This window comes from Hesperophylax consimilis, chromosome 3 (assembly GCF_061612785.1).
Source record: "Hesperophylax consimilis isolate HC1 chromosome 3, BYU_Hcon_1.0, whole genome shotgun sequence".
Classification (NCBI taxonomy): domain Eukaryota; kingdom Metazoa; phylum Arthropoda; class Insecta; order Trichoptera; family Limnephilidae; genus Hesperophylax; species Hesperophylax consimilis.
Genome location: NC_142838.1, coordinates 26,741,770 through 26,757,695, shown reverse-complemented (window position 1 = coordinate 26,757,695; position 15,926 = coordinate 26,741,770). Strand labels below are relative to the sequence as shown.

The following is a 15,926-nucleotide window of genomic DNA, read 5'->3' as shown; positions in this document are numbered from 1 at the left end:
CCGGGGACCCATTGTTTCGACACAATAATTCGAGAAAGTATATCCAAGCATCTCTGTCGTGTGCTTCTTCAACAGCCTCCGTCCATTTTGCCTGTGTTCTGTGTAGACCAACCTCATATCAATAATATTAATGTATTAAGGCGCTGGTAAACGAGCAAGTTAAAATATTTCCTATTATTGCCTATTGCAGAAAAATTGACTTGACGGACAAGGTGCTGGCACTCAATATTGGCGGGTCCCGTCCAGATTGCTGATGTATAATATAATTGCAAATGTTTATGACAAATTCACAACATAATAAAACGGTCCCCTGCAATAACTCCACCAAATTTGTATAAACTTGGAAAAAAAATTGATAAATTATTTATTAATATTAATAAAATTATGAAAATTTTAATATTGGGTAGGTGGCGAACAAAGACTAACATGTATGTAACAGAGTGAGAAGGAAATAGATTTGGTACGGCAATATTGTTGTAATATCGGTAGACGAGCAAATTCACCATCAAAACAGAGCAATAATAGTCAGGGTAGGGAACTCACTGACAAAATAGGGACAAGAATAGGCGATACATGATAACATTGATAAATTCGGAAATCTTGATGGAAATACTTTGTCTTAAAAAATTGTTTGTTTATCAGAGCCTTCATCGGCTACTTTAATGCAATTGCCCTTATTAATTTGTCTTGTTTCAGTGACAGAATCCCTAACTGTGGATGTCAACGCTGCCATGGCAACAGAGGAAGACTACGAATCAGGAAATGGACCGTCTCTTCCCCAATCTCCTTCATCTGTGGAGGGACCCATGTGTAACTCAGACGAGGATGATATCAAAATTTTCTCCAAGTAAGTGTATATCGACAAATGTACTTGTCACTGTTTTTTTGTTGTTGTCGGATTGTTAAAGATTTTTGGTTTAAAAAATCTATTTATCCCTCAATATTTAAATATAAAATATTTTTTAATTACAACTACAATTGCATTAATGGCAAAAGTAACTATTTTACGTTCTCAGCTTTTCAAGGGTATACGATAACAAAGTGACATGGGTTTAACTTTGACTCATCCACACGGTAGTCGTCATTGAAATGATTTATTGCAATTTAAATAACAATAAAGAATACATGAAAATTCATCAACATCTTTTCCAAACCAAATTATGAAAAAATAATCTCCGCATCTATTTATGCGCTAGTTTTAAAAGATAATACTAATCCTTCAGGCCTCTGACATATTGACTATTATATTTCTTAAAAAAGCTGTCAGAGAATTTGTGCGTATTTTGACTTAAATCCAAATAAATGGGATATTTCTGAACATATCCGAAAACCAAAAACTGTTTTTGAAAGGTGATGAAATACACTTTCAAATTTTAATATTAGAAATAAACATATAATTTTTGAAATATTAATGTATTTAATGCAAACATAAAAAAGTTTTAAGAATGGTTCGCCTTACGTTTTTCTGTCTAAACATATTTTAATATACAAATGTATTCTAAAAATTATAGCCACCTCACTTTTTTGTTGTCATATAAAAATAATTAAAACAAAAAAATTCATACATTTTTCTGAAAATGCGGTCGTAACCTTTGGTTCGATAGAGGTGTAAATTTTCATTTTTCTATGGGTAACTTTTATATTTGAATATAAAGCTTGGTGTTTTCTCTTTTTAACACTGTTTAGTTCATATTTCTAACTATGACGGTAACGGAGACAACAATTTTTATGAGACCATATGAATTGTTCAAAAAGTGAACAAATTCACTTTAAGGGTACTAGCTGTTTGTTTCCAAAACTGAACAAATTAGCATGAGGAGTTAATCAGTCAATAAGAATGCTACTTATGCTCATTATGTTTTGAAAAATAGTGTTAAGGTTGAAATTTAGACAATGACATTGATATGACGTTGACTGAATAATATTATGTTATTTTACTACCATCAATAACTAACTAACCATCATGCTATTTTCCTGAAAGGGTAGGCAGAGAGGATGAAGTGCCATACGAGTGTCTTGGCACCAGAGATGTGCAAAATGGGTACCCAAAACCATTTGAAATGCAAAATGGAAATGGGTCAAAACTTTTCCATTTGAAAATGCAAAATGCAAAATGGTTTTTAGAAAAGCATTTCAAATGCAAAATGCAAAATACCTATTTTCAAAATGCCATGAAAATTCAAAATGGTTTCTCAGGTCAAACAATTAAAATAATTATAGAATTTTTAAATATTTTTTTTATTTAATAATGGACATCAATGTAGAACAAACATATAACATGATGGTAAATCCAAAAACAACACGACTACATAATATGAAACCACAAAAAAATTTGCGCGGGACTAATGTTGCCAACGTAAAAACATAGAAACTGCTATCTAACATTTAATATTACAGCGTCATGGCCCCATGTTCAGTATTTTTTGTAATGGTATCACTCAATTGCCAGGGCTCCTATCAGGGAGCAACTTGACAAATGTAAATTATCTCTCATAGTGAGGTTGAGGACCAACTGATATTTGGGGCATATGAAAAAAAGATGAGTGGAGATAGTAGGAAGAATGTTGCAAAAAAGCATTTAAAATGGAAAATGCATTGAGAAAAGCATTTAAAATGCAAAATGCAAAATGGTTTTTAGAAAAGCATTTAAAATGCAAAATGGAAAATACCCATTTTGCATTTTGCATTTCCATTTGAAATGGATTTATTTGAAATAAAGCACATCTCTGCTTGGCACACACTTCGTAATGCCTTCACATTCATACATGTCTTACACACGCACTTTTCTATTATGACTTAATGACATGGTCCGACTCCAGTACTTGATTCACTTGAGCAATATCTTCTTTTGCCATTTCTTCATCCGACCATGCGCAAATAATGTATTTTGTCGATATTCTGTATATATAAATATTTGACATATCATTTTAGTATTTTACGTATTCCTGCGCAAATACATAAGTTACCATTAATAATTGAGACTTCTATAGTTTAAAAGCCCATAAGTCTTCAGAAGACCCACTTGGTTACAGACTTTTTGTTTGGCATCTTGGCCTGTCAAGAGTTAAATTTACATTGGTATTACATTATTTTTGGATCCCCACATTTGTAATCTTGCTGCACATGTATTTTTAAATACATTCATCTCGGGGATCTTATTTTTAGTACATACATTTAGTCTACTGTTATCCTTTTTCTTACTTACCAGTTCCATTCATCAGGGTTGATCAGAACTCCATTTTCAACCACTGGCATTGCTTAATTACCTAAAATAAATATTAATTCTAATAATTTTATTCCAGGGGGTACGTAGGCCTGTCCCTCTGCGGCCCCGCCTGCCTGCAGCAGTCTCCGGCCGCCCTGTCCGAGGCCTTTGAGCAGGAGGCCATCAGGTTCGAGAGCCTGTGCTCCGACCCCTCGTTGCTGCAGAACCCTCGCCTGGTGGTGCGCCTGGGAGACCAGTACATGCCGTGGCTGGCCGCCGCACCCATGCTGCTTTCATTGATCGTTTTCCATCGCCCACTGCCCAAGGTACATTTTTTGTTTTCTTTAAGAAAGTCATATTCTTGGGTTAAGAATAACCTGACAATATTTGAAAATCTTCTACTACCATTAATATATGATTTTACTTTTGTAATGATGGCGGACTTAACCTGCAGAAGAATTAAACCCAGGATGCATAGGCATGTTAAAAATCTAATAAACGACTTATAACTGTTAAATATTCTTTTTCGTTTCTATCATTGCCTGAAATCCTTTATATGAATTACTTTATCAATTTATATTTTGCTCTTATCTATTCCTGTACTAGCCAAACTCCCCGGCATTGCCCGAGTTTTACACAGAGTTTTTTCGAAATCTGATATAGACAGTAATTTTCTTTTTATGTAGACAGTGACTTTCCTCCTGTTTTGAAGGTCTAGTGTGCAAAATTTCACCGATCTCGGAATAAAACTGTAGATAGTAAAAATATTAAAAAACAGGCCACCCACGACAGACACTCTTCTTTATATATATATACAGTAGATTTGCTCTTTTTCCTTATTTGCCACAGTCTTTTGGTATATACAAATCAGTACCTAAAATATTTTTAATTTAGATCTAGTTGCTTTAACCCCTGTTACAGTTGACGTCATTATCAAGTTGACAAAGAGCGCCATTTTTATTTTATGACATTTGAACTGTCCCTGTTAACTGCCGGTTATAGGCCTTGTCATTAATAAATATTAATTAACCTTTGATTAATTATAACAATCTGTGTTACTTTTTCCAGAGTGTGGTGCAGAACCTGCCCGGAGCGGTGGATGGAGTTAGGGAGAAAGTTGGTGGCGGAGGGGTGGGGGCTGAAGGAGGCCCAGAGAAGGCCCAGCAGAGGCAGGGCTACTCCTGGTGGTACTGGAGAAGGTCCACCGACAAGCAGACACCTGCGTGAGTTTAAACCTTTACTAAATACCTTCTTTAAAACACTACAAACATACTTCTATGTAAATAACTTTTAGCAGATATTTCTCAAAGTTTCATAAAGTTCTGCCATGCCAATATTCCCTACTATCTATTCACCTTTTATTAGTGCTTTTTCTTCCCGAGTCTTTCCCTCTTGATGAGTGTTGTAGAACGTTAACCTGTGACGCATTAGTGCTGTTCAGCATGATAGAGAATTAATGGAGTTGTTTATTCTTCAGAGATGCGTCTAAGCCTAGCATTGATGATATTGACGGAAGTCGGATCATCTTGGAGCAGGAACCTTCTACCACCAACATTCAGGAGAAACTGACCACCATCGAACATCTTGACATAGAAAAAGGTGATGGTAAGTCCGTTGATTATTCATTTTCATTTGCCTTACATTACTTACTAGTTATCTCATTCATCTTACATTGATTACTTACACGTAATCAATGTAACGTTCTTTGTTAGTGTTACATTCCTTACTTAGTTAATTTGGGTTATCATTAATCTAACATAACAATTTGTTCATTAATCTTATGCCCAGTTGTTTTGTAGAAATTCACGTTTGACGAAGTCATCAAATGGCCATTCAGCGCCATTTTGTTTTTTTTGACGTTTTAAAGATCCCCGTTAAACACTGATTCTAGATGCATTTCAGTTTCAACAACATGGTAGATGTCCTCCTTTGCTGATCACAATTTGTTCAAAAGCTGAAACTGACTTTTTTAATCTTTTGATTAGGTTATGTTCACAATCTCCCATGAATTACTTACTTAGACTATGTATTTGTCTTACGTTGCTTACGTAGCTATATGGGTTCGGTTTTCATTCTTCATACAATAGTCTCTCAGTTAGGTTAGGTTTTCATTGAAGTATAATATCTGTACTTGTCTTTAGAGAATTACCCCACTTTTGTCGCATTAATTAACAATAATCCAATTAAAAAAATTCAGATCTGGACAATCCCAAAACGGACGAGTGCGAAAGCCCCCAGGAGGTGAGCACCCAGACCTCCTTCCCCCTGCTGGTAGGCAGCGGGGGCTCGGGAGCGGGCGGTGGCTACAGCGGCTCCCAGAGCTCTGAGGAGTCTGATGAGGGCGGCGTCACCTCCACCAACACTACCCAAGGCCACTCCAAATACTCCGATAGATTTAGGAAGACCCTGCGACTCTCCTCCGACCAGATTGTAAGTTGATAAAAAATCTGACTAATTCGCTGTCATGTAGTTTCTTGCAAATGTAACTTTACTGTTTTTTTTACCTTCAAGATTTAACTATGTAAATACATACTACGGTGTATTATTTCCCAGTTTGTGAATTGTTTTTTGTACAGTCCTACAATATAACCTAACCTCACCTAATCCAAAATTATCATCAGTTTGGTTTAGGTGTAGCAGCCAGTGGCATGCAGTCCTTAACGACTGTATAGCTGTGCCTACCCTAAGATAAACTAACCATGTATTTTTAAGATAATAGAAGAATATTAAAATACAACAAATTCCTTATCAAAATGGTTTTTTTATAAATTTGTGAATACATTTTTTTTATCACACAACGGTTTTAAATTGAAAAATTGTTTCTATTTGACAAATTAAATTTGTTAAATAGACAGACAAATTAAATTATATTACATATTAAACACATTATTTAATTTGTACGCTTTGGAAGATGGCTCTGATACCAGGGGAGCCGCATTACAGAAGCAGGAATCATTGCTAAATATCTACCAAATGGCAACCCAAGAGCATTTAATTAATGGGACTAGGCTAATGTCAAGAGAATAAGGTATAACATGGGAGATAACACAATGGGCCTACAACCTGAATGCTTATCATCGTGAAGAGTCTGATTACTACACAATATTAATTCAATCTATCCATCATAAGTTCTTTGAAAAACAATTCCCCTAAATAACATTATATATTATTTTCTTTGCAATTTTAGGCAAGTCTAAACCTGCGCGAGGGCATGAACGAGATGCTGTTCAGCGTCACCACGGCTTACCAGGGAACCTCTCGGTGCAAGTGCCACGTCTTCCGCTGGCGGCACGATGACAAGATTGTCATCTCTGACATTGACGGCACCATTACCAAGTAAGTCTGATTTATGAGTCCCTGGCATTATTTTTGTTTTATATTTATTATTATTCTGTTTCTATTTTACTAATTTAATAGTTTAATCGTTTTTTTTGTACTTTTGTGAATAATCCAATTATTTGTACCCAGGTCTGATGTTCTCGGCCACATATTCCCTCTGGTTGGGAAGGACTGGGCGCAGAGTGGGGTCGCACAACTGTTCACCAAAATCAAGAACAACGGATACAAAATTCTCTATTTGTCTGCCCGTGCCATTGGTCAAGCCAAGGTAAGCATTAAAAAATATATATTTTATTGATCCTTAACCTCTTAAGGACCACGCCCGAGTATACTCGGGCGGCACATAATAGTGCCAGAATTCGGAATTCATACTAAAGAAAAATTTTAATTATTTTTTCACACTATGCACCACAACATCAATATTCAGTCCCATTTTGGGCCCGAAATGGCTTTCATATGAGGATATATATTTTGAGTAAATAAAATTCATTGATAAAAAAAAGGATGTTTTTTTCCATTTTTAATTTTTTAAATGATTACTGAAGGGGTTAAACAGCTGTAGGGCCATTTTTGTAAGTAACATAATACTCAACTATGTATCGACTTTTTGTAAGTAACATAATACTCAACTATGTATCAACTTTTTGTAAGTAACATAATACTCAACTATGTATCGACTTTTTGTAAGTAACATAATACTCAACTATGTATCGACTTTTTGTAAGTAACATAATACTCAACTATGTATCGAATTTTTGTAAGTAACATAATACTCAACTATGTATCGACTTTTTGTAAATAACATAATACTCAACTATGTATCGATTTTTTGTAAGTAACATAATACTCAACTATGTATCGACTTTTTGTAAGTAACATAATACTCAACTATGTATCGACTTTTTGTAAGTAACATAATACTCAACTATGTATCGACTTTTTGTAAGTAACATAATACTCAACTATGTATCGAATTTTTGTAAGTAACATAATACTCAACTATGTATCGACTTTTTGTAAGTAACATAATACTCAACTATGTATCGAATTTTTGTAAGTAACATAATACTCAACTATGTATCGACTTTTTGTAAGTAACATAATACTCAACTATGTATCGATTTTTTAAAATTGTTATCAGTATATTTTTCCTTGTAACAGTAACTGAATACTAAACTTCTGACTAAAGTCAAATTCCTACTCTACAGAGGTCACATAGATGTTACCCGAAAAAACCTACATAATTATTTTCCTTTCCTCAAATGAAAAACGTTGTGGACTTATGTGGGTATTTTCACCAAAATGTGTACATGTTTTTATCATTTTTATACGTTTACAAGTTTCCACCAATACCAGATTACTAGAAGACAGGATTTTTTTTCAGTGCAGAATTTCTGAGACTTTATGTACTCCTCGTTGTTCAGAATACTAATGGAGGGTAATAATGTGATTCTTCAATTTATCATTTTTTTTTTTTTTCCTTTTTAATAAATTCAAAACATGGTTGCTGACCACTACAGTTATGTGTAAAAAAACTGTTTATTAAAATAATTTTATAAACTATTCCTATGTGAAAGCCCCTGAAAAGGGTTTAAAAATAATATATGTACACGGAATAGAACTATGTAATGGATTCTTTACCAGAAATGTTGATTTTTTTCAATGTTGGTTCAAATTTATGTGAAAACTGTATATTTTCCAAAAATATGTTATGCAAGCTATTTGAGACACTACCAAATTAATCTCATATCTAAAATTAAATACGAAATCAGTCTTTGTTTAATTGAATGTAGAAATAGGACATAATAAAACACACTTCTTTTGATCTAAATAATTAATAAAAAATACATACATTTTCCATAATTGTATTTAACTGACCCTATAAAGTATTAAAAATATATATCTTTGTAAAGTATGAAAAACGCAATGTACACACTTTGGCGAAATTCTCTTATACATCAAATAAACCGGGTTCCACACTCGTACCGTGAAACTTTGTAAAGTATGAAAAATGCAATGTACACACTTTGGCGAAATTCTCTGATTAGATTTCTGCAGTTTACAAAATGTTTATATAAATCACACACCTTTTTACTTATTATTATTTCTCTGCAGTCGTCGGTCAGCTGTTCTATAAATTACTTGATTTTAAATTTATGCACACTCTTTAAATTGTTTGTCTTTGAAATGATAATTGGAATGTCTTTGGAAATGAATAACCGCTGTTACTAGGCTTTAGGCATGTACCTAACGCCTTCCAAAAGTAAATCTACGATTACGCTAGACAATTTATTTTTATTTAAATAGAACTGCTTTGAATAATCTCCCTCCCCCCCTATGTGGTATGAGCGTGGAAAATGGTATGCAGTGCATTTAAATGGAACTCCACGGCAGTTTAGACTTTTGTCCTCTGGCAGGATTCTGGATCCTGAACACATGAAAACCGTATAAGAGACTAAACTGCCAGTAGGACAGTGGCATTCCCAATTGGGGTAAGCTGTGAGGCTGAACATAGTGGGGAAGGAAAAACATGGGGCTATTCAGATCTGGTCACCAAATATAACTAGAAATATCTAACAGTGGTCTTTCCCTAGGGTGATGCTGAAAGTATCTACAACTCTTTTAAAGCTGAGAGTCTTCAGCCTCTTATGTTTGAGTCTAATCTCATTTAACTCATTGTTTTTTTTAGGTTACCCGTGAATACTTGCGCTCCATCAAACAGGGTGACCTCTCTCTGCCTGACGGTCCGTTACTACTGAACCCCACCTCGCTGCTGAGGGCCTTCCACCGGGAGGTCATCGAGAAGAAGCCCGAGGAGTTCAAGATCCAGTGTCTCTCTGACATCATGGCGCTCTTCCCGGAAGGAAGCAAGCCGTTCTACGCTGGCTATGGAAACAGAGTGAACGTTAGTCAATAGATTCATATTTCTTTACTCGTATAATTTTTATTTTTTATTCTTTCATGACTAGCTTTACATTTTGCTTCCCCTGAGATTTAGATAGAATGTAAGGAACAAACAATATGATAGCCTCTAATTTTTTTTTGTAAATAACTTAAATGGATATTTTGAAGCTCCACAGCTCATGACGGTAGTAGTGTTGTAAGCTAAAAGTAATTGATTTGACCTAGAAATTCAAAAGGAAAAGCTAATCAAATTTTTAGTTGTTTTGCTCAAATTGTTGAGATAAACATACAGATTAGGTACTGCTGTATAGTTTACATTAGTGATTTTTCTATCATAATTTTTACTAACTCTTGATTTGTCGAAGCAAAATTCTCGCCGTTTGCCACCTGTTTCTATTTTCGTCTTGCTTGTTTTTGGAAAAATTATGTTTTGTAAATTGTACTGTCTTACCAAATAATGTGTTAATATATTAATGAAAAAAGTATATAATTTTCCCTAAAATAACTATGAAGTTATATTCAGAGAAATATTTGGTTGATATGATTTTTTAAACATATCCTTAAGTATACTGGTGTTTAGAAGGTTAATACATATTGTTGTATTTGGACAATAACTTTATAAGCATGACGTAAACCTGGTGTTGCTGGGGGTTATCCTTAGGAGATAGACGTATGCTATTGGGGACTTTTTACGATATACAATTCCGCAGTATATTATTTTGATGTATCTCATAAGGTTAGGCAGCGTTAGCAATGTAAGCGTCCGAAAATTATGTTTTTTATGACTTGATTACAAAACATTGATTTTTCTCTAAATTCTATAAATATTATCAAGGTAAGGTAAATAATAATAGCTTTTCCTCACCATAAAGAGACGAGGCTCTTGTGTTTGGTGAGTGAATCCTAGCTCAATTATATGGAATCATGTAAGTAAGTAAATAATATATTTGCAAAACCAAAGGGATAAGTAAGAAATAGGCAAGATTTATCAATAATACAGTTTCAAGATTTGAAGGAAATAATAATAAGAGTAAGATATGGACTTTTATAGTAGTTTTAGGTAATTTTTTAATTTAATTTTAAATTCCTGAATATCTTAGATGAGTAATATCATTATATGATAATATTTAATATCATTATATGCAAGTATTATGTATTTATATATAAACCTTTCGGAAGAAATTCTCTTAATGATAGTGAAAACCCTGTCAAAATCAGTTGCATAGTTTTGTGGAACTAAGCGCACAAACTGACTGATTTTTCTTTATACTAATTAGAGATATGGATTTCTTTGGTAACAGTCACATTCACTAATATTTTTTGCTCACTGTTAACATATTGCTTAAAAGTTTTGAAAATTATGGTAAATTTATTTAAGCTTGCTAATTTTTTATCTGTTTTGTTTTCAGGATGTTTGTGCTTATGAGACTGTCGGAATCCCCATAGTCCGTATATTCACTATTAATTACAAAGGCGAACTCAAGCACGAGCTAACACAGACATTCCAATCATCGTAAGTTTTGAAACAATTCAATGAATCATCATTCTCACATACACTAATTGTAATTTTCCTTTACAATCTTAACTATGTTGATATCGCTAATGCACGCTTTTTGCTAACAAAGGTTGTCTACTAACAAACGTTGTATACTAACAAATGATTTGGATTTTATTGAAACCTTAAGAACATAGCTCCATTGCATAAATGAGTAGATTTTTTTTAAATTTTCTTTTTTTGAGTTACTCTTCCGATGATAACTTGGCTTTTAGCCAAATGAACACTTTGTCCTTGGTTTATTCTCATCACTTTGATTCCCATATGATAAATTACCTGTGATGATAAAATGTGGCACAACCCTGATTTATTATGGTTTATTTTGGCAAAGATTTGAATTTAATATAAAAAAATAAATTGTGCCAAGCACCTGATTTCACATCACTACTTTAAATTTGATTTTTACACAACTTAACTTCAATATTGTACTCATTTATGTGTGTGTGTGTATGCACTGTTTTACTTTTAATATGGGCTTTGTGGTTTATTCTATTAATATTTGTGCTAGATAGCAAGATTATCAAAAGTAAGAATTTAGATTTTTTACTAATGCTTTATAAAATGTATACCTACTTTCAATTATGTAGTGTCACACTTACAAAAATAATATAAATAAAATAATATGCTTTTTATTATTATTTTTTAGTTTTCTATTTTGGAGAAGAGAATAATAAATATTCACTGACTGGTTTTTTTTTTAACATTTTCATCAATATTTAATTAATTTTCATGTAAAAAAAATCCTTTAAAAATTTCACAAACATTCAGTCACAACTGTCCCCTCCCCCCCTCCCGTAGTCCAAATGATTTTCAAACACCACATAATAATATGTTTTGAAAATCATATTTATTTTATCTTACTTTTACATTTTCACAATTGAATTGACAAACAATAGTTGTTTGCGTAATGAACACATGTATATACATACATGCAGTGGCGGTTCTTCACAAGGGGACCGTGGGGACAGTCCCCACTACAGATATTCCAGAAATCTACCAAGAAAAAAATGACAATTCTTTCAGTTCGCAAAAAATAATGAATGCATTCTTTACATGAAAGTAATTAACAGTTGCAGAAATTTCAACTAAAAATTCATTAGGGTAATTTTTAAGCTCGAAATTTGAAAAGTTTCTTCCGACGATCGTGCGACTAGCCTCCTCCGTTCCTTGCAGCATACTAAATACCAACGGGACCGACGAGCCCGAACTAGCTAGCGTCCAGTTATGCGCAGAACGTTCTGCGCAGTTGGGGGACAACCCCAGGGATTTATTCCCACTAAAGTGATTATTCTACTTGGACAGAATACTCTTGTATGAAATGTTATGAATTTGCGCATGCGTATTTGAATCTTCTAACGAAATCTCAGGGGACAGACTTGAAAATCCCCTTGTGATGGTTTGTTTTAGTTCTAATTATTGAAGTAGGTCAGTTATGCACGGGTCAGAATATGCGTTAGTCGTGTTATAATCGTTTGTGACGTTTAAGTAAAATAATAGTATTGATATCGATTGATCGGATCATTTCTTATTTCTATAGCGCCGTTCTCGTGGTAAAAGCGCTTTAAACTGAAGTATCTACGATTAACTTGTGTTATTTTTTATTAAACGTAATATTTATGAATATTTGGTGTTTCTGGTTAGGTGCGTGACTTATCTTCTTATCTAATAATAATTTTTGTTAGAAATTATTCGAAAAAAATGAATGAAGTCGACTTTTTACTGAAAAATAAATTCAGTACGTTAACATTTGACGAAAAAGTAGAAGTGAAACGCCTAGGTGCTCACCAACCTAGAGACATTGTAATGGAGTTTCATGTTGTTAAAACTCGTAAAAAGTTAAATTTTAATCCAGAGTGGTTTTCTAAAAAATCTTGGTTATGTGCTAGTGTTTTTGTTGCAGTAAAAAACCTATTCGTGTATATATTTATATTGGATCTCGTACTCCCATTTTCTGGCAATGAAATGTCAGTATCTACACATAAAAAATGACGGTCCCCACCACCGAAAATGTGCTCGAGCCGCCACTGCATACATGTGTTACATACCTCATCCCATACACACAAGCAATTGCTTATTATGGGAGAACATTGAAAAATAATAAATATTAATCATATCATAGTATCTTTTATCTTATTACTAGTGAAATATATATATGTATATCACAAAAAAAAGTATTAATTTTATCAAATATTTTCCCCACTGCATGTACATATTCTACATGTGTTTATAATACAATATATTTCTGTAAGTCTGTTCTGGATTGTTTTTACTCTCTTATATATTTTATTATTTGGAAGGAAATATTTCCATCTCTCCAATGGTGATTATGTGAGAAGATCGTTATTTCTATTTAGCTTAACTTATTATGCTTATTATTGTAGCCTGCACACATATTATTATTTGATATTTTTATTTTACAGCTATACTGGACACAGTGACATGGTGAATGAGTTATTCCCTCTGGTTAAACATTCTCTTGCACATCCTATTGCATACAATCGATTCATGTCAATTTAATAATAAATAAACCTAATCATTAACATAAATCAAATAAAATTATATATATCTATTATATATGTAATTTTTATACACTTTTTTACGAGTATTTTATAGTCAAAGACAACAATGTGATATTTTATGTGCAACAGTATATTTTGTAGACATCGATGAGATATCGATAGTAGATGAGGAATGGATTTAGATGTCCGGTGCCCAGATTTGACTGACTGCGGTAAGCCTAATTGAAACACTCTCTCATCACTGCCTCAATCACTCTGGCCTCCCATCTGTGCTTGATAACTGCTAATCGAGTTGTGTTGGATTCATTATTGCTTACTTCATTATATCGGGTGTGCTGTGGTGGATGTGTCCACTAATATATTATTATTCATTTGTTGATTGTTTTTGTATCTGTTTATCAAAAGTATCGCTATATGCGGAAACCGAAGATAAAATGTTATAATATTGTGTTTTGTTTACTGAATTTTTGATTTCATTTTGTTAACAGGTCACCATTAATATTCTACCGTTGGTTTTTAATCCACGCAATAGTCTGATTGAAATTTTAGTTTGCTTAGTTCATATACACAAAATACAAATAAAGAAGCGAACATGACATTCATAATGAATCCTGACTTTAAAAATACATTCCCCTGATTGCACGGCAGATTCTAACCTTCTCTCAATGTTTACTTGCTATTGTGTATTTCTAATTCTTATGAAAAACACATTGCCTCTGCAGTTATTTCTGAGTTAGTACATTAAAGGTTTGATTTGTGTGGTATTGTAAAAATATTTACATATTATTAAAAATTTTCAATTCGTAAAATATGGGCCCTGCCAGTCTTGATTCGATAAACTTTGAATTGCATCATAACTGTCACCTTTAAAAATAAACAACACAAATAGATTGAAATGCTGTTTCCCATGAGCTCCCAGTAATCCCATTTGTTTATTTTTTCTTTTAGCCAACACTCAAAAACCCATAATATATGCTAATATCCAATTTCCAATCATGGTTATTTAAAAATCAGACCCTGTTTTAATAAAATTGATGCACAACCTACTAATAACTGGAGTACGTGTATGTACTTTGACGTTTGACCCAAATTAATAAAGTATTGAAAACTGCACACAAAATTGAATATAATATAATTTACTATCAACTTTGGAAGGAATGCGCTAATAAAGGGTAAAATACTAACAGAATTGCATCTTTCAGGTATTCAAACATGAGCTACATTGTGGACCACTTGTTCCCACCGGTGCGCGGGGAGCTGTGTGAAGACTTCTCCCAGTTTGTGTTCTGGAGGGAGCCCGTAGCCGCGCTGCCCCCACCCCCCACCTCCCCATCGCAGCACTCCATGTTGGCCTCCATACCTGAGGGGCCTTCCGACTAGACAGATTCGACTCCCCCACAGCCTAGCCTTGGCCGCTTATTTAGCTGTGTGAGGACTTCTCCCAGTTTGTGTTCTGGAGGGAGCCCGTGGCCGCGCTGCCCCACCCCCACCTCCCCCTCGCAGCCCACCATGCTGGCCTCCATACCTGAGGGGCCCTCCGGCTAGACAGATTCAACTCCCCCACAACCTAGCCTTGGCCGCTTATTTAGCCCATTGTTGCACTAGAGACTAGCCTTCCGTGTTAGATGTAATTTTGTATCTGCCCAAGACTAAGATTATTCATTTATTTATTTAGAATTTTTTACAGGGCTCCTTTGTGTGATGTTTCCATCATTGCGTTACCCCCAAAGGACCATTCCTTGATGTTTATCTTAGGACCCTATGTGTGAATTAAACAAACTATGTTTTAAGATGATTATTATTATTGTTATTGAATTAACAGTTTCCATTTTGACAGCAAACTATAAAAACATATGTATTTTTTCTTTTGTATGGATATAGACAGAAGCATTTAAAACATTTGAATATTTTAAATAAAGATCTCCTAGTTAATAATCAACTTAAACTAACCTAAGCTTTTCGTGCTACGGTTTTAATATCTTATTGAGTGTTGCGTTGGCTACTATCCATATTATATTATTACCACAATAAATACATAATGTATTATGTTTAAATATTTTAATAGCCAAATGTATTCGCTTCAGTCAATTTTTATAGGCTGCGGAAAATGTCTAATTGAGTTGCTAGAAGTTTAGAGTTTAAAATCGTTATATTTACATTTCATCAAATCATTAGATTCAAAATTTGTAGACTCGCATCACATCTTCTGAGGACAATGAAGGGTGGCTGGAGACACTGAAAACTAAATACTTAATAGTTTGTGCCAAATCATGCCCAAATTATCTCTTAGATTTGAGTTGTGGAGGCAGAATTATATAACGGTAGAAAATTCAATATTTTTGTGCACTTTAAATGTTCTGCGTAATATTATAAGCAGCTACTTTTTGACATTACTTAGTTTATA

The 15,926-nt window shown here is 33.7% G+C and overlaps 1 protein-coding gene across 5 annotated transcripts in view; it reads left to right on the top strand.

Moving 5' to 3' along the window:
* The window catches only part of Lpin (phosphatidate phosphatase LPIN), a 101,320-nt gene extending 86,418 nt beyond the window's left edge, over positions 1–14,902 (top strand). For 3 of the 5 annotated variants that reach the window (XM_089649896.1, XM_089649888.1, XM_089649904.1), the window contains exons 7-16: positions 697–847; positions 3,303–3,531; positions 4,274–4,428; positions 4,683–4,810; positions 5,403–5,635; positions 6,393–6,541; positions 6,674–6,812; positions 9,234–9,449; positions 10,858–10,961; positions 14,725–14,902. In XM_089649896.1, coding sequence (XP_089506022.1) covers positions 697–847; positions 3,303–3,531; positions 4,274–4,428; positions 4,683–4,810; positions 5,403–5,635; positions 6,393–6,541; positions 6,674–6,812; positions 9,234–9,449; positions 10,858–10,961; positions 14,725–14,902 — 1,682 coding nt within the window. Of the gene's footprint in view, positions 1–696; positions 848–3,302; positions 3,532–4,273; positions 4,429–4,682; positions 4,811–5,402; positions 5,636–6,392; positions 6,542–6,673; positions 6,813–9,233; positions 9,450–10,857; positions 10,962–13,423; positions 13,735–14,724 lie in introns of all 5 variants that reach the window. The other 2 variants (XR_016305190.1, XM_089649913.1) reach the window with 2 other exon arrangements.
* Positions 14,903–15,926: the final 1,024 nt, after the last annotated feature.